This window comes from Ciconia boyciana, chromosome 2 (genome assembly GCF_034638445.1).
Source record: "Ciconia boyciana chromosome 2, ASM3463844v1, whole genome shotgun sequence".
Taxonomy (NCBI): Eukaryota; Metazoa; Chordata; class Aves; order Ciconiiformes; family Ciconiidae; genus Ciconia; species Ciconia boyciana.
This window is the reverse complement of record NC_132935.1, coordinates 54,566,714-54,594,632: the sequence shown is the minus strand read 5'-3', so window position 1 is coordinate 54,594,632 and position 27,919 is coordinate 54,566,714. Positions and strand designations below refer to the sequence as shown.

Genomic DNA, 27,919 nt, shown 5'->3' with positions numbered 1-27,919 from the left:
AGCACAAAGGAAATAACTACCCCAAAAGCCCAACCCTCCCCCTCCCCTCCAAAAAAAAAAAACCCAACAAAAAAAAAAAACAAACCCAAAACAGAAAAGCAAAGCAAGAAAGAAATGGCTGTTTGTAAATACCTTACTTCCAAAGTCCTCTTTCTATTGCAGTTTTTATTGCTCCAGATAAAAAGGTAAGGTTTGCCTGTAAGGGTCTGCCCTGAGAAAGCAGTATTTCTGCATTACCTACTGACAGCTGTGTTTGGGGGGTTCCTTGCTGATGAGGTTGCTGCTGTTTGGAGCAGACTGGCAAACAGCAATCTATCATGGACTTTCAGAAGTGAACTGGCTGATAAAGGACAGCCCCTAATCCTTAGAAAATGAGTGCACTCAAGACACAAAGGGCTTATCATCACAGTTTGGCACTCATATCCCTTTTTTTTTTAACACAGCAGTGCACAATGTATTGATTATCTGTTACAGGAATAGAATTGTAAATACAGTGCATTCTTCCCTGCCCCTGCACCATAACATCTGCAGAGTCTCAGAAAAGCCCTTTTGAGTTGCATCTTTGACAAATGAATGTTTCTAAAAATCTTCCAGGCTTCAGAAATATTAAATAAATATAAAAGAAGAAGAGAAGCATGACACAGCAAAGAGGGTAAATACAGTAAATTTATCATGTTTCCATGCCAGTCTAAGCTATTAAGTGCAGTTATAAAACAAGAAAGCTCTTTGCTTAATACACCAAAAGCGCACCAGACAAAATTTGTTTTGCTCTTCTTTGCTTCCTGCTCTTTCCTCCCCCTTTCCCTCACCTCATATGACTGTCATTCGCACACTAAGGAGTCTTACCTCCTCATGTCCTTTTAAATATTCCTGCTTCTGTGCTTGGACCAAGTAAGCAAAAGATTTTGCCTCCGTTTCTTGATCTAAGTAGCTCAAAAACAGAGCATCTTCAGAGGACAGCTCTATCTCTTCCATCTTCCATCTCGACTCAGACCTTTCATTAGCCCTTCACTCTCTCTAACCTGGGCTTCCTGCCAAGACAAATGACTCTGAGTCCTCCTCCTCCTCCTCTTGTACTGCTCAAAGGATAAATGTGCCTACCGCTACCTGACCATATTACAACTGGATCTATCACTGCTATTCATCTTATATTCAGTTCTTCATACTGCCTGCCCTCAATAATCTTTTTCGTACCCATTCCCTAAGTGCAGCTCTACAATTCCTAGCATTTATATGGAGTACCTCTGTCTAGTCCTTCTCGTGGAAAAAAACTGGTATGCATTTCTTTCAATGGTGACCTCATGATCTTCCTGCTGTTACTCTTTTATCTCTCACCTGATCTCCCCCATGATGCTAACAAAGCCCCAGCCAAAATGTTCTTCCCCTTTCCTCACATGACTCACCCCTTCCAGGGCAATTTTGAAACATGTATCTCATGAAGCTGATCAGTGCAATCTCAGGGCACTTCCATTTCTGTCCATTTCTGTTTTTCGTTTCTCTCTACCTGCGACTTCTTCTTGACCTCAAGGGACCACCTTCCATTCCTCACTTATAGAAGATAATTGAGTTCTTGGAAGTCAACCAGTTCTACTGAACCAGAAAAGAAGAAGTCATATATTGTGCCAGGCCAATTAGCACACATTCTTATTGAACAAGGGACTCTCAGTCCCATAGTTCTGTAATCACTTTTAGTCTCTCTTGCATTTTACCTTGTCTGCCCCAAGATCTCCTTCTGTTACACCCTCACCCCCAAAAGTGTCTTGCTTATTGCTCCTAGTCATACCATCAGCTGGTAATTGTACTTGGTTTGCCATCACAAGAATTTATCAATGCTGAAACAACAGTAGTTTCTGAAGTAAGAACACTGCCATGGGAGACTAAGACCATAGACATATGGTCCTTCTCCATTTTCTCTGGCTTCTGTGGGGCCAGGGAAGGTGCCCCCACCTCTTAGTGTGGTATAAACCGTGGTTTACCACACCATACCTCTTGGTGTGGTATAAAGTAAAATGATTTGAAATGGTGGTGGGGTAACATAAAAAAAAGAAAACCAAAAAACCAACCAAAAATACTCTCCTGTCTCTTCAAGGAAAAAAGCCCCACATCTTTGGCTTTTGTTACTATAAAAAGCCATATTTTTCTCTTTTTTTCATTTAGGTTATTGGGTTTGGTCCCTTACTGTCCTGACAAAATATACTCAGGTTTTAGGGTCTTCCCTGCAAAGCAAGCCAGTCAAGTAGCGAAGTTTGAGGTACGCTCTTAAACTTCTTAACTCTCCAGTCTTTAGGACAGGACCTTCAAATCTGCATTTTGAGTAAGCTGATCTGGGACTGATATTTCCCTGGCTTTTGTCTGCAGCATTTTCTAGCTATCTGTGTTCTCCACAGTGGAAGCCATTCCACTGAGAAATTCTGAAGGTGGTAGATGCCCCATCCCTGGAAACATTCAAGGTCAGGCTGGACGGGGCTCTGAGCAACCTGATCTAGTTGAAGATGTCCCTGCTCATTGCAGGGGGATTGGACTAGATGACCTTTGAAGGTTCCTGACGACTCAAACCACTCTATGATTCTATGATTCTATAATTCTAACCTGGCTGCAAGTGACTGAGCTGGTATTCAGAAGAAGAGAGATGCAGTTTCAAAAACAAGGCTTCATAATATTCCCTGTTTAAAGCTAAGGGCCCTGACCTGGCCTCGTGTGCTAGGCCTCGACAAAGTGTTGCTCCCTCTTGTTCCAGCTGTTCTCCCCAGCGTTGGCCAGTGTCACAAGGCAAAGGTTAGAACAGGTTTATTTGAAGGTGAGAGATCTCAGGAACACTTTGATCCTCCATCTTCTGCAAACTGCTGGTGAGGGACGTGCCCAGCACAGGGTGTGTATTCGCCGAGGATGGTCTCTGTAGCATGACCTCCTCCCTGCACTGCTGTGGTACTCGCAGACTGGAAAGGGCAGGGTAGGTACCCCATGAATGTCTGGGGGGCAGCAGGGCAGTGCAGGACGGGGAGGAAGAGCCCAAGCAGCACTTGAAGCTCCACCATGTTTCAAGGGAGATTGATGGATGGAGATTAATTGATTGATTGACGGCTGGGAGACACGCTCCGTCAGGCTGCACTAAGGCCTCGGCTTCCCGCCTGCAGCATACCTGACTGCTGCCGAGGAGCTGGGCCCATGCCGATAGAGCCTTGGGTGGGGCCAGACCCTCTCAGTGCGACGGGCTCCCTTCTTCAAGCATAGCCTAGGATCAGCATTGCAGTACCCGGCTAGGTCTGCTGGAATTGGATCGACCTCCATGGGCTCCTCCTGATCTTCCAGTGGGTCGACCTCCACTGGCTCTGTGCCATGCTCAGAGTCACCAGACTCTTTGGGTCGCCAACCAAAGAGTCCCCAGATGTCTTCTTTGGTTCGGCCGATCTTCTAGTTGCCCTTCGACTGCATTTGGCAGCTTCACTGGGCATTGGGGTGCAGCACCCAGAGGCTGGCAATTGCTGCCTGAGGCTTCCCGCTCCTTTCCTGCTCCGATTGCCAGCGCTGCAGGCATGAGCAGCTCAGCGAGTGGTGGCCAGGGGCAGGGATGCCATTTTACAGGGTGGGGATCAATGGGCAGTGAGGAGGTGGCGTGTGACACCAGCAGGCCATTGTGATGGTGGCCCAAGCACATGGCTGACCATGGGTCCCTTTGGCTGAGGGGCCTCTGGCCTGAAAGAGGCCCTGCCTGGGAAGAGCAGCGTGCCTGGGGCTGAGGGTGCTCTGCCCCTGCCCAGTCCCACCCTGGTGGGATCCACTCTCCACACCTCCTGCCGCCCCACGCATGCTTGGGGGAGGAACTGCCACTCTGGTCAGCAGAAGGTGAAGCAGCCACCAGCGCTGACATGGCCAATTTCCTTCCCCAGCCACGGCTGCCTGTGATCAGATCAGAGCCCACCTGCTGGTGGGCTGCCCCAAGCCTGGCATTTGCAGAATTTGCCATAAATTTCTGATCAGACCCCGCTGGTTGGCAATAGCCTCTCTCCTCCAGCCCAGGACCTGGTGGGAGGCTGAGCACTCCAGCCAGCACCCTCTGCTTTGCAATGCAAAGGCCAATATATGGTAAAAAAAAAAAAAAAAAAAGTGGTTGTGGGATCTCTGTGTGTAAAGCGGCCAAGTGCTGTCCCCACATCGCATTAGACATTTCCTTTCCCTGGAAACCTCCCTGGTTTCGCCACACTCCCTTACATCTTGGACTTCAAGCCTCTCTGATACCCAGCAAGGAGGGGTGTCCTGCCAGAGCGATGGGGCTGGATGGCTGCCCACCCTCTCTGTCACTGGGAACCATACCACGTGCCGGCAGGAGGGATAGAGGGGAGCACAGCCCTGGGGTGGGCTGTGCAGCAGCTCAGCGCACCCGGGCATGGACAGCCCTTGCTCTGTGTGCCTGTGGAACAGGCACAGACTTGCCACAGCAGTGGCAGGCCCCCCGCGGGTGCTGGTTCCCAAGTCTGTGGGCCCTACCACTGCCATGCTGGGGGAGCGGAGGGGCCATCTCAGGTCGGCAGGTCTGCAGGGGACAGTGGGGACATGGCGGTGGAGAACTGTGCTAAGGCCTTGGCTTCTCGCCACAGCATACTTGTTTTCTTTGCCCCCTCTTGGCTGCTTTCTGTTGGGGTGCTGACCACTGCCAAGGAGCTGGGCCCACGCCAGTAGAGTCTTGGGTAGGGCCGGAACTTCTCATCGCAACAGGCTGCCTTCTTCAAGCATAGCCTGGGATCAGCACTGCAGTACTATAGCAATGAGCGGTGGGAGAGGGAGAAGCTGGGCAGAGTGAGGAAGCAGGGACATTACTTGAAATTCTGACATTGTTATTTATTAGTAGTAGACCCAGGTCCTTCAGGTGCCGAGACAGCCACCAAAACAGCACCACTCGTCCCGTCTTTTTCCACGCCCGTGTCCCAAGGGCATCGTGGGGCATCATGGTCCGCAGTGGGGCATCCCCGGGGAGGCTAAGTGCACCAGGGGCTGCTGCCTTGCCCTCGGGGATCCCAGGGGAGACAGGGAGGAGGTTTCAGGTGCCACGAGTGACAGGCGTGGCTTGTGCCTTCTGGGCAATGGACGAAGATGAGCTGCTGTGGAGAGTGGGGTTGGAGCAGCAATATTGTTTTCTTGGTTTGCATCCATTTGTTTGGACACTGAAATTGTAAGGGACCAGCTGTATCAGCTGAATGTTCACAAGTCCATGGGGCCTGATGGGATTCATCCCAGCGTACTGAAGGAGCTAGCGGATGTTATGGCAGGACCACTCTCGATCATCTACCAAAGGTCTTGGGAGTCTGGGGAGGTCCCCGCTGACTGGAAGCTAGCCAACGTTATTCCAATTTATAAGAAGGGCGTGAGGGAAGACCCAGGAACCTACAGACCTGTTAGTCTAACCTCAGTTCCTGGAAAAATTGTGGAAATGATTATACTGCGTACTATTGAAAGGCATTTAAAGAATAATGCAGTCATCGGGCACAGTCAACACGGGTTCACAAAGGAAAAGTCCTGTTTAGCTCATTTGATATCCTTCTATGATAAGGTCACCCACCCAGTGGATGAAGGGAAGGCAGTGGATGTTGTTTTTCTAGATTTTAGTAAGGCTCTTGATACTGTCCCTCACAGTATCCTTCTGGACAAATTGTCCAGCTGTGGGATGAGCAGGTTCACGGTGCACTGGGTGAAGAACTGGCTGAATGGCAGGGCTCAAAGGGTTGTAGTGAATGGGGCTACATCTGGCTGGCAACTGGTCACCAGCGGTGTTCCTCAGGGCTCCATTCTAGGGCCAGTGCTGTTCAATATATTTATCAGCGATCTGGATGCAGGAGTTGAATGCACCATTAGCAAGTCTGTTGATAATACCAAACTGGGACGTGCTGTTGACTCTCTTGAGGGACAGGAGGCCTTGCAGAGGGATCTGGATGGATTGGAGCATTGGGCAATGATTAATGGGATGGAATTTAAAAAGTCCAAATGCAGATTCTGCACCTAGGACAGAGTAACACCAAGCACAAGTATAAATGGGGAGAGGCGTGGCTGGAGAGCAGCCCTGCAGAAAGGGATCTGGGGGTGCTGGTCGGCAGCAGGGTCAATGTGAGTCAGCAGTGTGCCCTGGCAGCCAAGGGGGCAAACCGCATCCTGGGGTGCATCAAACACAGCATGACCAGCCGGTCAAAAGAGGGGATTGTCCCGCTGTATCCAGCGTTGGTGCGGCCTCACCATGAGTACTGTGTGCAGTTCTGGGCCCCACAATTTAAGAAGGTTGCAAAGGTCCTTGAATGCGTCCAGAGGAGGACAACAAAGCTGGTGCAAGGGCTGGAAGGCATGTCTTGTGAGGAGCGGCTGAGGACTTTGGGCTTGTCTAGTTTGGAGAAGAGGAGGCTGAGGGGTGACCTCATTGCTCTCTACAGAGGATGGGGAAGTGGAGAGGGAGGGGCTGATCTCTTCTCCCTGGTATCCAGTGATAGGATGCGTGGGAATGGTTCAAAGCTGCACCAGGGGAGGTTTAGACTGGATATTAGGAAGCATTTCTTTGGTAGGAGGGTGGTCAAACCCTGGCACAGGCTTCCTAGAGAGGTGGCGGATGCCCCAAGCCATTCAGTGTTTAAGAGGCATTTGGACAATGCCCTTAATAACATGCTTTGACTTTTGGGCAGCCCTGAATTGGTCAGGCTGTTGGACCAGAAGATCGTTGTAGGTCCCTTCCAACTAAAATAGTCTATTCTAACATTGCCATAAGGGATTAGAGTTTCCCTGCTAAGACTCTTAGTGATGAAAAAAGACTATGCGAATGGGACAAGGGGTAGGGATAGAGCAAAGCACACAAAATTGTGTAGCTTGAAGATGTATGGCCGAAGATTGTGCCATTAGAAGACATGGTACCATATCTGCTAACTCCTTCTGCAGTTTGTTTTGTTCTGCTGACAGCGGCTGCAACCTTAGCAGGGAACCCCACAGCCAAGAAAGAGTACAGCCAATGGGTAAAGTGAGGCAGGCTGAATTTAATGTAAGTGCCTCTGAGGCTCACCATGCATCACTTGGTTTGAAACCTAGATCTTTTCTGGGGTTTGGGGTTTTTTTTAGGAAAGAAAGAAGTTCTCTGGGTTGAGATGTAAACATGTTTTTCAACAGAAAGCAAAAGAAGACTTAGAGAGTCGAATGCTAACAAGTGACCCTGTTGTTGCTGTTCAAAACACATCATGCTGTTGTTCTCCATACTGGTTTATCCAGTCTGAGGCTTCATGGCTTTCTGCACCTTAGGCCAGATATCTGCTGTAGTTCTCTGAAGCTGTAATTATTACACCTTGTGCCTGCAGGGCACAACTGATTACAAAAGGGCCAAGCCTGAAAGCAGAGGAAGAAGCAAATCTCTGTTTTTAACGATTACCAGCAATTTAGGATAACTTTTTTTTTAGGTAGACCAGTGAATGTTTTGTATGTGTAGAAACAGTGAAAACTTAGGCATTAGCTTCAGCAGCTCTCCTCTGGTATGGAGTTTTAACTGAAAGCAAAACAAAAAAAAAGATTCATGTGGGACACAAACGGTATTTTGTAAGAGTAAAACATCCTGGAAGTGAGTGAGGAAGCTATGTCAGAGACTAAAATTACCATCTATTAGGCAGATTATATAGATGTGCTGGAGGTAGGCAGATAGTGGGTGCCTTCCTGCATTTCCATTTCATTCAACATACATTTCCTTGGGACTATTTTTTTAATTTTGAACTGATGCTATATTCTATTGCCAAGTTGTTTTTCTTTAGAAGACAGACAGGTTACACAATCCAGTGCCAAGAATCTGTCAAGCAGGCTTGTAGCATGCTATTATATAGATAAAACAAAGGCAAAAAAAAGTAGGTCATTCTGTTTTATTTGTTTTATAGTTTTGGTGGTACTAGCTCATACTGAACCCAGTAAGAGTACACTCCTGAAAGCTTTGAAATGTAGTGCCTCCAGCAATACATCCTTTTGCCAAGTAGACCTTGATATTTTCACATTTGGGATTTGGTGTACACTGAAAAGCCAGGCTGTTAACTGAAAATACAAATGGTAATCTAAAATAGAAGGATAGTAGAGTCTAGGGCACTGGGGAAAGTAGAAGGCGTCTGTGATGTGGAGGTAGGGGCATGGAGAAGAACGAGTCTGGATTAAGGGATTTGCTTTTCTCTCCAGTAGCCTGGAAGGTGTGGAAGAGTACACCACGTACTAATGCTTTGGCTCTCAGTGAACCCTGACTAAATAACTGAAAAGAAATCCTGTGTGAACATGTACCTGTGTAGGCACATGTGTTTGTGTGCCTGTGTCTGTGTGTGTATGCACACACACACTTCAGTGCAGATAAGGGATTTGTCAGGTTGGTGGCCAAATTAAATCAACTTTTTAAAACCTAGCATGGACTGGACCAAAAGACTTTCATTGTAATGTCAGCCTAAAGCTAAAGTCTTTCTAACCACTAATACCAGTCTAACAGCTTTTCTCTGCCAGGGGCCAGTAGCAGACACTTAGGAAAAGTATAAAGGAGTATGTGTAAAGGAAAAGTACAAAGGGTGTGTATAAAGCACTGCTTCTCCCAGCAGACCTTCCCAATTTAGCAGTCTGTTGTTCAGGGACTTCCTAAACCAGATATGACATCTGTGTAATAGCTCTTCCTGGACCTATCTCCTGTGAATTTGATCAGGTTCTCTTTGAACCTATTTTTACCTTTGGTTTTCCCAGGATCCTGTGGCAATTTAATTACACATTGTGTGAAGAAGTGCTTCCTTTCGCTAGATTTAAATCTTTAGACCTCTAAGCCTTGCAACTGGCTGCCTTCCTCCCCACAGTTCTTGCACTCTGAGAAATAGCGAAACATCACCCAGTCGGGATTTCATAAGGCTCTCGTATCTCTCCTCAGCCATCTGCTTTCTAAACCAAGAAATCTCTTTCCTCCTAGGGAAGCCATACCATATCTCCAATGGTCCTTGTCCTCCCTTTTGTACTTTTTCTGCTGTATCAGTCCGTAGCAAAATGCTTTGCTCTGCTTGTCAAAGGATAAATGCTACCGAGCTGAAGAGTTCTGCTTGCTCCATATTTTTCAGTTTGCTGGTGCATATAGTGCAAAACTAAGGTGGCATAACCGGGACTTCTTCATCATTTAACAACACCTTTTTCAAAAGAACTGCAAGGTGCTACATTAAAATGTTTGCATTCTAGGCGATTATTAAAAAAATACACACAATCTATTATTAAAGTTTTCCAGAGATTGGTGTGTCTGAGAATCTACTTGTAGCTTTCCTCTGCAGAGGAAATGGTGTCTTTTATTAATTGAAGAACCCTTCTCAACTCCTGTTTTGCTCTGCTCTACTCCTCTCAAAGCCTCAGATCAACAGCCACTAATTTCCTCTATCAGCAGGACTTGATACAGTCCTCCCCGAAGTCTGCTGCACTCCTCCTGAGGTATCTGGATATGAAATTCTCTCTCAGCATCCTTCCATCTGCTCCCTCCGCAACTCCAGACCAAATATACTGGAAAAAGTTTTGCTGTCAGTTGGACTTGTCTAATCAGCTATTGCTCTTCAGTGGAAGGTGGAGTATAAATGAAAGGGAGTGAAATGGTGCCCAGCATCTAGTTTCACTATCTCCTCAGCATTTTCATTGCTGCTTGAGCTCAAACTAAAAATAGAACTGGTAAGGGCAAACCAGCCAAAATATCACAGGGAAACAGGTCCTAACACTGGTTTCAAGAGTAAATGTGAGATTGTGAACAAATTAGAAGCAAAGTACCAGCTGCATGAGTGCACAGGCATCCTGGATTAGTAGGAAGAAGGGGTGGGAATCTGTCCCTATTCGGTTCAAAACTATGTTAATTGGGAAGCCTAAATATTACTAATTTAAGTAACATCTCCATTAATTACTTTATGGTTCTACCTTCTTTATCTCCTTTCATCATGGGTCAAGACAGATGTCTGCTTCGCTCGTTTTCTTGTGTTCCTCAGTGCATCAGGTTCTAGAGTTACCCTGACTCTCTGTAATTATTTGCCTGCAGGTTTTCCACTCATTCCCTCCACAATTTACTGCTTGTCATATCTGCTCTCACTACCATCCCCTACAACAGCATTAGGTGTCTCTTACTCCTTACACTTCCCTCTGCTCCTTCTCTATCAGTCTCTTTACCTCAGATGCCTTGGACTGCAGAATTTGGGGTGCTGTTTACGTAAAGAAAACCTACCCAAACCCAAAGCCCCAAACCTCCTCTCTCCCCTGATTTTGCCTTTACTCTCAGGGTTTGCTCTCTGCCCTCAGAGGCTCCAACACAGGGAAACTATGCAAGGTGAAAGGAAGCTATCTATGGGGTAGCAGCCATCACGATGAGGGTAACAGAGACAGCAACTGAGAATGTTAGCTTTGGTGAAAAGGAGAAGACCATTTAGAAACTGATAGTTGGATGTGAAAAACAAACTGTCTTAACGGTGGGAATGGGTGCTAAAATTGTGAGAGATGGCAGTGGTATTTGCAGAAGTAGTAAACTAGCAGGTACATAATGATGAAAAGTAATTATGAAGAAGCAATATAAAATACTTATCTGGGTTAAAAATACTTATCTTCTTTATAAAAGGAATGTATAACATTACATAGATAGTGGACTCCTTGGTATTACTATCTTATCAATCTCACATGTATGATTTTTAAATGTGGCTTGTGAGTTTGGGTGTGCAACTTCAAAGGGGTGTGAGTTTTAAAAGTTGAAAGATAAGCCACTTCTTAAAATTGGGCCCTTTAAACTTTTCATTAATTGGTAACCTAAAATCCTGAGCTACTGACACTATGAGCTGTCTCTGGGGCTAGCCTCTGGCTTTGTTAAACCACAAAACAATTAGGGGCACTTGTCTCAATAAACAGTGAGCTTGCATGGAAAAAAGAGAGATGTTTGTTTGTTGTCTGGCAATGAGAAAAGAAGTTTATGCTGAGCATTTCAAGAAAGAACACCTGAGTGTAGCACTGAGAGCTGTGACTGCCAGTCTTACAAGGAGTGGCAGAATCTTAATAAGTCATTTTCTACCGAGTTACCTAGAAAAAACTTTCTAAATATTTTACGTTTGTGCTCTCCAAAGCTTTCGCAGGTTTACACGATCTAATAGCGTAACAACAGCTGTGCAAGCAGACCTGGATTTCCATGAGAACTTTGAAATAATCGACCCTCAAGAGGACAATACGTGTTCTGGACAAATATCAAGACAATTTTCCCGAGATGCAAGCACCTCTACTGTTAGCATACAAGGGTCAGGAAACCATTACCATGCATGTGCAGTGGATGATGACTTTGATACAGATTTTGATCCATCAATTTTACCTCCTCCTGACCCCTGGATTGACTCTATCACTGAAGATCCTCTGGAAGCTGTTCAAAGGTCAGTGTGCCCACGAGATGGCCACTGGTTTCTGAAGCTACTTCAGGCAGAGAGAGATCGTATGGAGGGCTGGTGCCAACAGATGGAGAGAGAAGAACGGGAAAACAACTTACCTGAGGACAGTAAGTAACTGCGTACAATAATATTGCAACTATAAAAAAGTATTTAATATAGATCAAATTTACTCCAGTGAATTCTGTATTGTGTCCTTTCTTATTTAGCTAATGAAGCTATGGTCGTGATTCTCAAAAGGACTGTATGTATGTATATAATAATCCTTATTAAAGTTGACAGGGAATGCAAATTCTCGGCACTTCTGAAACTCCAGAGGTATTAGCTTTTGGGATTGCATAGTTCAACAGATAATTAGGAGATCATGGTTAGGGATCTTGTAGTATTAATGTTTCTTAACTCTTCCATGTGAATCACTTCTCATAACCTTAGAATATAATTGAACAGATTCTAGTTCCTTTTCATTAAATTTGTATTTTAGCTCCCTTTTTAGATGGTGATTGGCATCAGAGTCTTCAAATGCTACTCCCAACTGAAAGAGATTTCAGTTGTGCTTCCAAGTTGTTCTCCCTCTCTTCCCCTGTCCAGTCTCCCTTCATCTCCCTTGCAGTTCTCATTCCTCTTTGATCTTCCCAGTAAAACAAGCTCTCCATATTCTGTAATAAAAAACACACACATGCAAACTACATCTCAGTTGTCACCGCTGTCAGAAGTATTACCCCACCTGTAAGGTAATGGGAATGTCTAGTAAGCCTTCATTAGTAAGAATGGTTGGGTAGCTCACGACTTATTCATTCACGCTAATTAGGGAAGAAGAGCTGAACATGTGGCTCCCTGTCCAGAATTTTTTCTCCCAGTAAAAATGGAAGTTTTTTCCACTTACTTCCATTACAAGGAGCAGTACTATTGATAGCTGTCAATTTTTGGACATAGGTAAACCTGTGAGCTTAAGGGCATGCTCCTTGTGAATGAAGCTTTTTCAAATTCTAGGAGGGAGTCTCTAGAAAGCAAAGGAGCAGCTGCATACAGGGAGTACAATATTGTATCATTTAGGCACACCTAAGCGTATTTTCCCAGATATAGCAAATAACACTTTTCTGACCCTCAAATTAGCTCCTACCAAAGCAAGGACTACTACTTCAGTTCCAGGATTGCTCCTTCCAAATTTCTAACCCTTCCTTTCAAGAAGGGAGGTGCTAAAATTCTTTTGAGATGTGAAGGTTTTGATTTATGGAAGGAAAGGAATTAATACTGGTAAAAAATATGGGGTTTTAAATTCATAGAAATGCATAAGCTGTTTCTGCTGGAACTTTCCATTCAACCCAATGGAAGAAATAACCATAGAGAAGCTTGATCTACATAGTTAAAGTTAGACACTATTATAAGCAACTGGAAATTGACTTCTAATGGAAAGTATGAGATAGATAAACTTATCATTAAGGTATGTTAAGGTTTTCTATTTCTACAAAATTTCTGTTACATAATAGGCTAATTATTTCTTCTGTGAGAAAAATACAGAAGGATTAGCCTTCAAAGCAGATCCAGATTCCCCAAGTTTTAGAGTATTTGAACCTCATTTTTAATTTACATCATCAATACATTCAAAAATCTCTTTGAACATGTATCAGAATACAAAGGTTTTCTGTTGTTAGTATGCAAGAAATAAACCTCATGAACTAAGAGATTTTAGATTGAGAAAGAAGTGTGACCACATAACAAATAGGAAATACACAACATTTGTAAGTCCAAGCCACAAAACCCACTTGCTTTCTCTTTGCCACAACTTAGATTGGACATAGGGAAGACATTTTCTGCTGGGTGGGATGAGGGGGAGGGGAGGGGAGGCACTGGAACAAGTTGCCCAGAGAAGTTGTGGATGCCTCATCAGTAAAAGTGTTCAAAGTCAGGTTGAATGGGGCTTTGAGCAACCTGATCTAGTCAAAGATGTCCCTGGCTATGGCAGGGGGAGTGGACTATATGATCTTTAAAGGTCCCTTCCAACCCAAACCGTTCTATTGTTCTGTGATTCTATAAACAGATAATAATGGAAAAACCTACAAGTATTTTATTTGTGTACCAAAGTAGTTATTCACCTTGGGAAAAGAACATGAAGTGAATTTTACAAGGCTGATACATGCAGAATGTGTATATATCCATGCACAGAATTTTCTCTCAGTGTCTTGGTGTCTTTGATATATGATAGTTTTAAAGGGCTCTTCTTTGAGCAATCAGTGGGGGAAGTCAGTTATGGGAAGGATAAAGGAGTGGTTAGCCTGGCTATTCCCAATGCCTCCTTACAGCGCACATGGCATGTGTCCCGCAGATTATTCCTCCTCTTCGTTTTTCTGACCGGCACTTCTCATGATCACTGGAAATGGGAGGAGGAAAGGGGTCACCTGGGTTTTGTGGTCACTGGTGAGGTACAGATTTTGGCGTGACGCTGTCGGCTGCTCTGGCACGTGGCAGCTGCCTCCCGTGGAGGCTGCGCAGAGCTCTCCGCTGCAGCTCAGCACGCCCTGCTCTACCTGGTGCCAAGGAAAAGCATATGGTCGGGGCCACGCTGCCCGCTCAGCAGTGCCAGAAACAAAAGCCTGGCTGTTACAAACCCTGCCCCGAAATATGTCTTTTTCATATGTCTATAAACTTTGAAGAGAGGGAGGAAAGGAGCAGAAGAGGTGTGTTTGCTTTGGTTTTCCTAATGAAATATAACCAGAGCAGGGAACACATCCTTTGTTTTCAACACGACATCCCCAGCGTGTGTTTGGCCAGATAACAAAATAACAAGAACGTGTGATGAGCGAGGTTTTCTCGATGCCATGGCAGCTGACAGAGGGCTCGTCCCCCCGGCGCTCCGCGTAAAACGATCCACGCTTCCTTCAGACAATGCGGCCCTTGTGCGAAACAGCTGTCTCGGGGAGACGGCTCGCTGCTGTTTGACAGTAGCTTGTATGTTACATAGATACGTTGGGTATTATCTAGCTGGGAATGAATCTACCAGATGGGATTGAATGTTTCTAGCTGGGAAATGGAGTCTGCTGCTGTGTATAAAAACAAGCTGTGGTTCAGTGGCTGCACGATGAAATGCCAATATAGAGAGAAATGTGGCTGCCCTTCCACCATGAATTATTTATTGTATAGTATATTCTGGTTTTATCTGAAATCATTTTCTGATAAAGCCGCAGCATGTATAACGGGCAGATGAATACCACTCACACTTTAAGCTAGGATACTTGATATGGTTTCCATGTATTTTGTTGTTACAGGGACATTGGCTACAAACTCGAGGGCTCTCATAAAAAAAGAAGATGTTAGAGATATGAGGCTACACACCTTATGATTGTTGATTGATGCTTTGGATCAGGCCCCAAGTGAAATAAATTGTTTACCTTTTTTTTTTTTGTTTTCTCCTCAACCCTCTGCTCTCTCCTCCTGTCTCTCCCTTGCAAAATTTCATATAGTCAGAGCCTTGCCGCTGATGTTGGTGACTTTTGGCTCAGGCATCTGGAGTAACCATTTACACACAGAATTAGCAGCAACAGGCCTGGCTCCCCACGCAGTGCTGTTAGCGAGCAGCCTCTGGCCTCTTTTTTTCACAGCAGCAGTGAGCACAGGATCATATACCTACCACCTCAGCCTGGCTTTTGCTGGATTTTTTGCTGTTGTTTTTATTTCACATGGGGCATTAACCTTTCTGGATGAACCAGAGGGCTTCATTTTGCCCCCCTTCAGAAATGTTTCTCTTTCACGCAGGGTTGTAATGTGGCTTCGATGCAAAGATAACCATTGGAAGCAAACAGGGTGCCTGATTCACCACAAGTCAGGTGTAATGTGGGTTTAGCGGCGAGACAAGTCAGGCCAATACAGTAAAAGCTAAAATAGAAAACCAAGGCTCTGACAAGACATGTCATTACAACTGTCTCGCATGTATATTATATTCCTCCAGGCTAGTCTGCAAACAAAGGTTGACCTCAAATCTGCAGTAACCTCGCTGCTTAGGACCAGAGTCTCTGCAAATTCAGCCAGTTCTGGCAAATTATGCAATGTTTGCACACTTTCTGCTCTTTTCTTTTGTTTTGATTGTTTCAAAGGAAAAGGTGAAAGAGTGAAGGCTAGACACAAGAGAAGAAAGTTAAGGAAAAGATATTCTTTTTGCAGTAGTTGTGCATGGCAAAAGAAAAGGAGACCCTTGAGTTCACTATCAGTCACGAGCAAGGAAAACCATCTTCCAGTCCTCTGCAGGGCTTCCCCAAGCTGTCCTGGTCCATCCCGCTCAGAGGTGCGAGGCAGCCTCATCCTGCAGCAGGCTGATGCAACCTTGCAGAGGGACGGTCACCAGCCTGACGTGTGGCCGAGTCCTGCTGGAATCCCCCTGGCTACGTGCCTCTGGCCATCCGCCCAACTCATCCTTTTCTTCCTCCGGTTTTCTTTTCTCCCCAGAAGGGACTTCTCCGTCTGCGAGGGTTTCTCCAAGGAAAGCCAGCTACAGGCTGGAATTCCTACCACTGTCCAAAGGCTAGCAAGGAAAAAAGAGAAATCCGCAAGCAAGGAAACAGTATCGTCAGGGAAAAAACATGAAGTGTGCTAATAAAAGCCGAGTAAGTCAGAGTACACATGGAAACTGCTTTACTCCCAGTGAACAGCATTTACTCATGCAGACAGCCCTATTAATTTCAATGAGATCACTCTTATAAGTAAATATGACTCAAAGCAAGGACTGCCTCTTCCATGGCTTGCTCCATTTGGCTGTTTTCTCCTTAATAGCTGAGCTTAAGACCTGAGCAGTAGCTTTAACTTTGAATTTCCTGGCTTTTGTCATGCTTGGCATTATTTAAATGTAGGTCTGTCAACATGAATAGGCTAAAATGCTGGTCCATCCTGACTTGGAAATGGATTGTGACAGCTCTATGGCAGGATTTCTTCATATGCACAGTGCCCAGCCAACATCTGCAACGCAAATGTCAGGCTGTGTCCCTGTAATTTCAGCTATTGTTCCTGCCACTTGCTCCTGGGGCCATGAACAAGTCGCTGGTTTTCTGTTCCCTAGCTTGCGTCCTGCCTACCAACCAGGTGTTTTCACATTAAGGGCATTTGATAGTCACAGTTCTAAAGTGCCTCTTTTGTCACTTGTTAGACCCTGGGGCCTGTCAAAGTTGAAATGCAAAGAGATCAGTTGGTGTTTTAAGGCCTAATAATGCTGCCTCTCCTCAAAACTCCTGTGGCTTCTATATGATGACTTTTCACATCACTACGGGTGGTTTTTGTTGTTGTTTTCTTATATTTTGTTATCCTCATTACACACAGAGTCTCCTTCCAAGGTAGAGCAGACGACAATATCACCAATTCTTTGCTTGTGTTTGAAATTCTTTTTTTTGTTGTTTCATTTCTTTGCCCATGAAAATGGGGGGAGAGGGAGGAGATAGATAGAGCTCCACAATCCCAAAGTAGGTCCTATGCAGTTCTTAGCACCAAGAGAAGCAAGAACAAATTGCTTGAACAGCACGTAGTCTAAGTTTATATTTAAGAAGGTTTTAAAAGGAGAACAGGTTGCGGGGTTAGAGACACAAGGAAATTCACTGGCATGTGTCGATCCTAGAATAACATTCTGCAACCCTGAGTCAAAAACAATAATGGTGAGGAGGCACTCCACAATAGCTGAATTATATCAAAATAGCTATACTGAAGCAGTTCTTCCACAATAGGCATAACTGTCTATTTCTTAAAAGTTGTCACAGGAGAGAACTGGATTTGCAAGGAAGAGAGGTGAAATCAAGGGGTGAGAGGGGAGGAAAAATTCAAACTATAAAAACAAACCACTGCAGCAGACACACTTCTCCCCCTGGGGAAGGGGCAACAGCAAAGCATATGACGGATGTTAATAATGTTGCTTAATGCATTACTGGAAGGCATTCAGATTCAACAGTGCTGAGTGTGCTGTATAACCCTGTATGAAATAGAAAGCAGTCATGAATAACATTATATAGGTGTTTAAGTCCGTTATGATTGCATTCTGATGGGTCGGTATTTTTTGTTGTTGCTTGGTTTTATACATTTTGTTTGTATCCTATTAGCTCAACACATCGATTTGAGTGTTTATGTTTTTCTCCTGTACCCCATCTCCCTTGCTGTTAAAGATTTCGCTAATTCTTTCCTATGTATTTTGAGCATTATCTTTGCAATTGACTTATTTTCTCGGTATTTGGCTTCAAACTTTGCAGGATTTTCTCCTCAGAAAGTATCGGTCTATTTTTACTTTTTGGTTTTTTACTACACCTTGGCCTTTCTCTTTGGCACCGGAGGTTTTGACTGAGTAAGCAAAACGAGCACTCTGCCTTTGAAACACTGAAAGCAACCTGCGTTTGGAAACAAAACTATTGATAAGGCTTTGTGCCTTCTGGAGAGATTCCTTTCAGTCTTTCGCATGCTTTGTCTTTTTTTTTTTTTCTTTTCCCCCTAACTTCCATGACGGAGTTGGTTGTTGACTGGTTGCACATTAACAGACCGCTTGCTTTTGAGGGGCGAGGAATCAGTGACACTTGACTAGATACAGCCGCGGCTACAGCAGAAGTGGCAACAATAGAGAACAGCATCAGCATGCATCCCACAGTCAGCTGGGATGATGGTTTTTAGGCAAATAGCCAGTCGCTAGGCAGCCAAGGACAAGGACTTCCTTTTCCCTCTGCTGACATCTCTGAATATTAAGCTCTTCTTCCCTCAAAGAAAGGGGCACATTCCCATCCATCACCAACAAGGTGTATTTACATTTCTTCCTTCTTGGAACGTGATTTCCAGCTCGGGTGGTGCAGGTTTCCAGGAAGAGCCTGCCTCATCATTTTTGTCCCGAGAAGTCGAGAGACTGTTTTTTCTCCCCTTCTCAAGTCTTGGGAAGCGTCAGAGTGGCCGAGCTCCAGATGAGGCAGCTGTTCCCAAATATACTCAGTGGGAAGAGTTTTCATAACAATGGGAACCACATGAAAGCTCCCGGAGTAGCTCCTCCTACTATTGAAGAGTCCTTTCAGTTGAGTGGTTTGCATATTGGGTTGCATAAATGACTAGACGCACCAAGGGGTCCATTTTCAGCACTGTGCGCATAGAATTAGACACGCAAGCCTTGCTAACAATAATGAGAGTTGTGTGCAAAACTCCCTGCGCAATATGCTGAAAATATTCTGCTTAGTGAATCTTCCAGCTCACGGCTATTTCCTGGCAGTGCTGAGCTGAGTTCTGGGAACAAAATGAAAGTCTAGGCTCTGTGTGTGTTCACAGAGCTCTCTCCTATAGTTTCTGAAAAAAAAAGTGAAAAGACTCTCTCTTCCCCCCCCACCCCCGCTTTTTTTTTCCCTTCGTATGTTCAAAGTATAAATGAACTCTGCATCCCACTTTTCCTTCAGCTGCCTTAAGGAACGAGCTTTAAGGCTGATGAAGGAAAAGGCACTTGCCTTGAAGGAGCAGAACACAGATTTGGTACTACTGTGTGTCTGGTTTCATTTCATCATGAGTGTTTGTGCCAGTTTGCTTAGCATGTGGCTATGCAAGTGAATCCCTTGGAGAGGCCTGTCTCTTACCAAATACTGCATGGTGGCGTTCTGGTCGCAAGCTGCTGACATGCACTGTTGCCGGTCACAGGATCGTGAGACCCTAAAAATGTTGTCAGAAGGGATTATAGCAAAGTTGTGTTTATTTATTTATCTATTTATTTATTTTTCAGTGTGGTAAGTCAAAATGCTTAGCAGTACGTTCCCAGTGGAGCTCTGCTAACGTTGTGTTAGGTTTTATACAAAAAGTGACTGTGCCCAATGGTACAGAGGATGGCAGCTTAGGACCAGTATTTCTTCTAGGCTCTGCCAACAATTCACTCACCTTGAGCAGGCCGCTCTATCTCTTTGTTTTTCCTGTTCCTCCCTCACCTGCCTCATGTATCCAGCCTGTAAATTTGTCATGGAGAAGTTGCTGTGTTTATCTGAGGGCTGGGACAATGCAAATATCTATGAGTAGAAATGATAGTGAAAATTGTGGCACAGTGGCTGCCATTCATGTTTTTCATTAATGAAGTGGCAAATATTTTTTTATTAAATGAGATTAATTTTCAAATAAATATTTAACCAAAGAATGGGGGGATAATAAGTTACTTCAGCTGAGAGGACAAATTAATGGTGGAGCCAGACACATCCGTGATGGCAGCCTGTTTATTTAAAGACAGTGCATAAAGTGTAGTTGGTGGTTTTTTTTTTCCTGAGCATTGAAAGTCTCAAAGAAACCGGTAGCTGCTTTCTTGCTCACAGCATCAATTTTCTTTCAATCAGCAGTCTCCAAAATCGCACTCTCTTTTCTGGATTCACTGTCCTAGTGCCAGTTGAGACGGTGTCTGTCTTTCTGCTCTGTTTCTGCATGCTTGCTTCTTTTTTCACATACACACGCGCACACACACAAACACACAGGCTCCCCCTCAACCAGAACTCAGCAAAGCCCCAGGGAAATGCAGGTCTCGAATGCACCAGCGTATGCCTCAGGTTTCAGGTCGTGTATTCTCAACCACCCCTTGCAGCAGTAAAACCCCACTGTTTCAGTGAGATTGAAGGCAACCAAAACAGTATGAGTTCCTGTTTTATTCAGAGGTATTTCCTTTGGGCTGTCTTCTGGTTCACTGCAGTCCTTCACAGTACTCAGTCCAAAGAGACCATAAGTACCCAGCAGTCTGTACAAAGGAGTCCCCGGACAGCACAGGAGCTGGGCTAGGACTCTTTGACACCTCCCTCCAGGTCTCCAGCAAGGAGGAGTAACTGATTCAAAGGCAGAAGCCGCTTCAGATTGTGCTCATGGAAAATACTCAGAGGGTCCGAATGAGATTCATCGATGTGCATTAAAATCACCGCTCCCTTTCTGGGGCTCAGATCGAGCAACACTCAGCTAAACATGAAAACAAGGCGCTGAGTTGCTAAGTGAGATGGCAGAAATGCTGGTAGACACAGGGTTTTCCAAACAGTGTAGATGGCATCAGAGGGTTTGAAAGCCGCATGTCCTTGTGCAGGGAGCTAGGTTTGTATTCAAAGCCTGAGCCTGGGTCACAGTGATGACGAGAAGTGTAATTTCGGGAGAGCTTTCTATACAGGTTGCAAAAGCTTTTGATTAGCCATATTTATACTGCCATAGAAGTGCTCTTTGCTGGTTGGAACTGGTCTTACTGGGGGAATGAAAGTACACTGCAGCAACAGATTAGTATTTTTGCCAATGCAAGCTGCCCTGGGAGCCCTTGCAGTACGCCTTTGCCTGGTGCAGATCTGGCCTCAGATTTATCAGTTTGTCTCTAATCTGTGACTGAAAGATAACATGCTTTTTGAAAGCCAGAGCTGACTACTGCGCAGCTTTCTCCTCTCTTTTTATAGGCTTTTAGTCGCCCGCAGCAAAGAAAGCATTGTGACTTACATTTATTTTTCTTTCAGTTCTAGGGAAAATTCGAACTGCGGTGGGCAGTGCCCAACTTCTCATGGCTCAGAAATTTTACCAGTTCAGAGAACTTTGTGAAGAAAACCTGGTATGTAACTTTTCCACTAGATGCTATTGTATGCCTTTTACTAACCCTGTGAATAATCATACCTAAACTAGACAGATTTTCTGACTAAGACAGTAATTTTTCCAGTAAAGGCCTTGACATGAATTTGGGATTAACTCTGTCAAACTTGGTGGAGTCAGCATGCGTTTCACAATAGCTTGAGATCCTTAAAGTAAAGACAGGCAAAAAGCTTTGGGTGAAGTATCACTGAGGCTCTGCTACTGAGTTCAGAGGAGCAAGGGTCTGTCCCTTGACCTCTGAGTGCCATTCACATGGGCACAGAGGTGTGTGGGTGCCTCCTCGGGGTCTTTCAGGGTGGACCAGAAGTCTCACGAGTGGGCCTTTCTTTTCCCACGTAATCCCAATGCCGCCTGTATTCAGCAAGACAGAAATACCAGGAAATCAGACACTGAAAGTTGGTGCCTCACGTTCCACAACCCCAAGAGTGAAAGTCATTTTTCAGAGTGCTAAAAGGGCAAAGAGGCAAAGAGCCAGTATATTACCACTATTATTGCTGCACGTAATTGGTATATGCTACCACTATTATTATTATTATTTGCTATTTTTATGCTGTTAGTAGTAGTAGAATCAGAATTATAATCCTGTTGATAAAAATACATTTCACACCATGTATCTAAAGCAGTATTCTCAAGAATTCCAGCACTTACACAAATTTTCAAACTTTTTAATTAACAATCCATCCTTGCAGAGTACATACAATAAATTTAATTCCCAATCTTGGCATAAATTCCTAGAAGCCCCAAAAACATAGAGCACTATGCTCTATCAGCATAGAATAGGGAAGGGAAGACAAACCCTGTGATACTCACCCGGAGTGAGGTGACTATCTTCTGCTTCAGTTAATGCACCTCTGGAAATCAAGCCCCAAACTAAAATCTGCCTCAACAGACAAATGCAACAGAAACTGGCTCTATCTAAGCCTTCCAATTTGTAACATAAAAATTGAAAAAGCATTCTGGTTGCACATCTTTGTAAATAAAAGCCTACAATTGGGCAACCTGCTAGTGTCAAGTACTGAAAAACTAGGAATCCAAGTATAATCTCTGGTCTCCTTATGAACCTAAAAATATATACTTCATTGTTTTCAGTAATTGCTGCTTTGGTGGTACAATCATCCTATCAAAATCACTTGTCAGTGCTGCTGTGAAAAGCACAAATAGAAATTTCTTAAGGCAAGCAACTGACTCTTTTGGGTTTATTGCTTCTGGTGAGGGACAAAAACATAGAGTAAAACTTGAGCTATGTAAAACAACATGCAGGGGTCTAATAATAATAATTTATTTATTCTTTACTGATAACAATATTTTGATGTAATTTTACGAGGCCACAGCAGCCATGAAACCTTGCTGACTCAGATTGGCATAGGGACTGCTCAGCATTTACAAAAAAACATCTTGAAGTGAGTGTATGCAAGATCTCATTTTATTTTAAGAGTTTCAATTGCGAACCAGCTTACAGATACACATCCTGTAGAAAGATTTGCCTCATACAAACTTTGCCGGAGCGGCAGGAACCATTTCATATACGTCCACTGCATGCAGAAAATGTTCAGAGCTGGGTTGTGCTGAAGGGACACAAGACAGCACAGAACCTCTTGGGTCACCAGCCTCTGGCCCATGCCGTGCTAGAGATGCTGACGGTCCAGGTGTGCTCTTCTGTGCAATACTCTGGGGCTGATGAACTGGACTGAGTTATCACACGCAAAGCAACACTCCCCACCTGTGTCCCAGTCTCACTCTTCCCAAAAACACGCCTGTAAAACTGGGATTACTGTGCTTCTGCATGTTCTCTTCTGGGCTTTTCACCCTACAGATATTATTCTTGTCAAAAAAACGTGAAGAAATTGGCCTGAGGTGTATAAGAGGCAATTTTACTTGAAATGGTGTATTTTGGTAGCCCATAGATTCTCAGAGTGTGGAAGAAGTGTTCATGCATCGGTCTGTCACTATTTGCACATGCAGCAAATGTACATTTGCACAGGTATCAGTCTTTCTACAAGCGTGAACCTGGCAGGGAATCCTTCCTCATGAAAGTGAAGAGGAGGCTGGCAATTAATTTCAGTGTGGTTAGGATATCACCCTTGAACCCACCGGTTGTGCCCAGGAACACCCCTAGGCAGATCCTGTCACAGAGGACCTGCTACATGCCCTTTCCCCATGGTCCGTGGCAGGTAGCCGCTGCCTTCGGTGAGTGGGGGCTTGCAGGGGCACAGCGGCTCGAGACCGAGCCAGACTCCTCGCAAAAACCCCCACCAGTAAGTAGTGCTCTGCTTTGTTTCTCCCTCTGTGTCTCACCGATTGCTTGGGTCTGCTGAAACGGCTTTGCTAGCGAGGTTCGTAACCACTTGCACAAATGCTTTACATTAAGAGGTACTAAAGCAAATGTGTTTTTTTCTTCTGTTGTACAGAATCCTAATGCACATCCACGGCCGACCTCCCAGGATTTAGCAGGGTTTTGGGATATGCTGCAGTTGTCCATAGAAAATATTAGTATGAAATTTGATGAACTTCATCAGTTAAAGGCCAATAATTGGAAACAGATGGATCCTCATGACAAGAAGGTAGAACATTGTAGATTTTGTATGCTTCATTTAAAACCCTGCACAAATACTGGACAGATTAAATAGGCCTTTGTGTTACAGTGTTGACGTTAAAAATGTGAAATGAAGCTCATATCAAATTAATTTCATTGTAATAACAATGTTTACATAATAATCATCTGGGATATTATCTGTAATATGTTTCAGGCATATTTTTAAACCAAATCTGTCTTTGTGAATCGGATAATGGGAATGTGGTACTTTGTTAAGCTTTACATTTAATCATATTAGACGATCAATCGTTGGAAGGAACTGCCTTATATATTGATTCTTAAAATTAAATAAATCACATTTACGGTTCATATTATTGCATATAGCAAGAGTTCTAGGTTGTGTTAATGAAAAAACTAGGAAAGCACTGTAACCATCGCTGACTTTGGTAACCAGATTACAAACAGAGCAATATAAAAAATATGCCTTCCAAAATGTTACATGAAAGAACTTCTACATCTTTTTTTTTTGTCGTTTGTTTGGTTTTTGTTTATTTGGGGTTTTTTTTAATGGGCTATCTCATAACCAGGTTCACTTTGCTGGTAGTGTTGTTTACCCAAGATAGCATAAAAATCATTTGGAGCTTTGGTCTTTTTTTTAAATGTAGTCTTCTTCTGTCACCATGAAAAACTACCACACCTCCAACTGTAAGCCACATTTCACTTTCCATTCTCATTTGGCACCATTGCCTTATTTTCCTCCTCACTATCCGCATCGAGACAAACAGCACTTGGGTGAGCCAAAATACACAAATGTTTCAGAAAATCCTTAAAAGACAGACCCATTCCTAGAGGAATCAACAGTCTAATGTCGCGCTCCTATAGGTATGTAATTTGATGGCTGAATTTCCACTGTGGCTGGTCTGATACCAATGAATAGAGCCAACAGGTAGGGTCACCAGAAGGAGGGGGAACGTGACTTACAGGTACAGTGTCTCAGACAGGAGTCTGGGCTGCCCCAACTTACGGTCAGCTGGCTGCCGATGACCAAAGCGATGTTTTCTTTCGGACAAATAACCATAATAATATCAAACCCCATTAATCTTGCAGCAGGAAGTTTGCAAAGGCAGTGCTGGTAGCACTCTCCCTCCTCCTCCGATCAAGACTAAATACTCATTCCTGACTTAGGAGTGCCATGTTCACACCATTTGTGCACACCTAGTGTGTTTTGTAGGGGAATGAATGGGAATGTGTTTTCCTAGCCCAAGGTACTGAAGGCAAGTCATTTTCTTATCTTCTTTTTTTTTTCAGTATCTGTCAGAAAAGGAAGTTAAAACCGTCAAACATGCATGCACAGAAATGCTGGTGTATGGTCTTTCATTAGCTTTTACAGTAAAGCGGGTAGGCCAAGTGTTTGCAATTGCAGCAGTAAGAAACGAGAGCTTTCCTTAAAAAAATGTGCCTTTTCTTTGCTTCTGAAAAACATTTCAAAGAGTTTCCAACAAAAAGAAGACTATAACGGGTTAAAGGAAGTTAAGTAGTGCTGAAGAAAGGGACCTACAGTAGGAAGGTAAAGATTTTAAAGAATTACACTGACCATGTTCCTGTTTCAACAGCATTTGTCTATGATTTTAGATGAAACAAATCATCTCCTTTCTTAAAAAAAACCAAGAAAAAACTTTCTGTGGAATTGATATTTGCAGTTGCCTTTGGCCTTTGCCACTGGGCCCTTTTTAAGCAGCATAGATTAATCCTTGGATGGAGAGAAAAAGCCAAGTATGAATAAGTGTAACTAAGCACCTTTATATTTCGAGCCATGGAAGCTGTTGTGAGCAGCATGAGAGAAAACGAAAGGCCAGAATGGGACCTTTGTAGTGCAATAAAATCCCTTCACTCAGAGACCGTGTTCACAGTTGGAAGGGGATGTAACTTAAAAGACAATCTAATTAACTTGACAAAGTCTTTGTGGCCGCCTGAAATTCAGACCTGAATACACTTTTCTTTTTCGGGAGAGATCCTTCTCTGAGGGTTTTTTGGGGGTTTTTTTTTGTTCTTTGTGTGTGTGTACATGCACCAGGATATACATAAAAGTCCTTGTTGATCGCGTATCTGGAGCTAGCTGCCACCATGATGATTAATGCATGTTCTCTTAATGGTTTTTAAGTTTTTCCTACCAGTTTTTTCTATTTCTAGCTGACTGTAGCTTGTCATGCCTACTTAGCAGGAGGCTAGAGTTTATGAGCTTTCACAGTGAGACCCAAAGTGTGGGATTTTTGAGCAGTCATGGAGCCACTATAAAATACATACGTAAATATATGGTGGTGTTTTAAAATATTTATTCTGATGCACCAGCTGCAGGCAGCTAGTTCCCATCTGCGTTTGGGAACGCCAAAGCCACGGTTACCTCCGTGTTGCAAGAGCGCCTAGCGTTCTGCACGTATAGAAGAGGGTGGCCCCGGCGTCGGGGCTCTCCAGAGCGACTCTGCCGAGAGCGGCGTTGGCTCCCCAGCCGCAGGCGACTGCGCTGGCGGCGGGAGGCGGCGTCCGAGATGCTCTCCTTGCTAGTCCCTGGCACCGGGAGGAGACGCCTGGATCCCCCCGCCCCGGGCAGCCGTGCTAAGCGGTTAGCGCTGGGGGCCTCGGCCCCGGCAGCGCCGGGCGTTTCACACACGCCGTCCCCGAGGAGAAGTAGCACTGCGGCCGGCCCTCCCCTCCCCTTTGCCCTTGCCCTATGTTTATGAACCCTTGAGCACAAAAGCCAGTTCACTGAAGACAGAAAGGCAGATAAGAGCTAACAAACCTTAGGTAAAATGTGTGTTCTAACTACTGACGTATCCTAGTTTTTCCCGCCTTTCCCTGAGAAGCTGTATAATGCCATTAACCTTCTGCTTTGATCAGGAGAGAAGGGTCCCTCCTCCAGTGCCAAAGAAGCCATCGAAAGGTCAGGTGCCACTCATACGAGAACGCTCTCTGGAAAGCTCGCAGCGTCAAGAGGCCCGGAAACGGCTGATGGCTGCCAAGCGCGCTGCATCGGTCCGCCAGAACTCAGCTACCGAGAGCGCCGAAAGCATTGAGATATACATCCCCGAAGCCCAGACCAGGCTATGAAGGGATCCAACCAGGAGGACTCTCTCTGGCAAGACAAGCCTCATGTATAATCTGCCCCTCTAGGCTCCTGCTCAAGGTCACCACGAAGTATTTGTACCTCCTCCTCCTCCTCTCTCCCGCTCTCTCTCCCCTCCTCTCCCCCTCCCCTCTCTCTGTACGCAGCCGCCCCGATGCTCCCAGTGAACTCCACTGCAGTGGCGTAGTTGTCGGTCCTCCGAGAGATGTCCTCTAATCACCCTTGCTTTCTGAAGGTTCGCCCATGTCATCACGATGCTTTGTCACATGTACTGATGCTGCCACTTTGCCTCATGTAAACGAGTACGATCCTTATTTTTTTTTTTCTGTTTGAAACAAATAAACGCAGCGCTCAGACTTCCACACACCCGCGCACCTGTACAGTAGATGCTCCGTTTAACTTACTCATGATCTTTAGTTGACCTAAAGCTAGTCTGTTACCCAGTGTACAGCAATATCAAACTGTAGGGGACTTTGGAAATTTCAGTCATGCAGGGTGATCCTTTCAGACTCTGCCGTCTTCCTCACAAAAGATGAAAGGAGCTATGACTCGGATTCCCTTCTTTTTATTACTGTTTTTTTTAAAGCAGATGGCGCACTTTATTCGAAACCTCTGAATCACACCTTGTCACCTGAATTTAAGGAGTCACACAAGGGGAGGGGGCTGGGGCGGGAGTGGGGAGGTGGGGGGAAAAACACAGACCTGTGGGGGTGCAACAGTGGAAGTATATCCCGCAAGTGAGATGGCAAGGGATAGAAAAGATCCTGTGGAAAGATACCTGCACACTCACAGCTGCACAAACTGCCTCATTTTTATTTCATCAATCACTACTTAAACATTTCAATCAGCAGAAGATTGTAAATTCGATCTTCCAGGGAAATAATCTATTTTGAAAGGCAATAAAAGAGTGAAAAGGAAGGAGATAAGAAGCAATGACGGTTGAAGAGATAATATAAAAGAAGGATTTTCTTGTCCAAGTATTAAGAATTTTTAAAATTGTACTGTATTGTCAATTCCTCTTGTATTGTATTGTATGGATTATATTGGTTAAAAAAAAAAAAAGAAAAAAGAAAAAAAGCTTGGTTTTGTTGATGTCTTAATCTCGGTGGGACCATCCGATCTCACACGTCCATGCAGCCACACACGGACACCTGTAGGCGAACTGCTGCACATGGAGCCTCTGATGCTTTTCCAGGCCAGGCTTGCTTTGCTCTATCCACAGCCGGTTGTATGCTACAGTTCAGACTGCTTATCACCAAACGGGCCATATCTAGGAGTAAGTTTCTAATTCAGCCTCCT

The 27,919-nt window shown here is 44.5% G+C and overlaps 1 protein-coding gene across 3 annotated transcripts in view; it reads left to right on the top strand.

Annotated features, from left to right (window-relative positions):
- DLGAP1 (DLG associated protein 1) overlaps window positions 1-26,604 on the top strand; it is a 265,714-nt gene extending 239,110 nt beyond the window's left edge. For all 3 annotated transcript variants that reach the window (XM_072851299.1, XM_072851301.1, XM_072851300.1), the window contains 4 exons: window positions 11,091-11,509; window positions 20,837-20,928; window positions 23,375-23,527; window positions 26,395-26,604. In XM_072851299.1, the coding sequence (XP_072707400.1) occupies window positions 11,091-11,509; window positions 20,837-20,928; window positions 23,375-23,527; window positions 26,395-26,604 (874 nt within the window). The remainder of the gene's footprint in view (window positions 1-11,090; window positions 11,510-20,836; window positions 20,929-23,374; window positions 23,528-26,394) is intronic.
- Window positions 26,605-27,919: the final 1,315 nt, after the last annotated feature.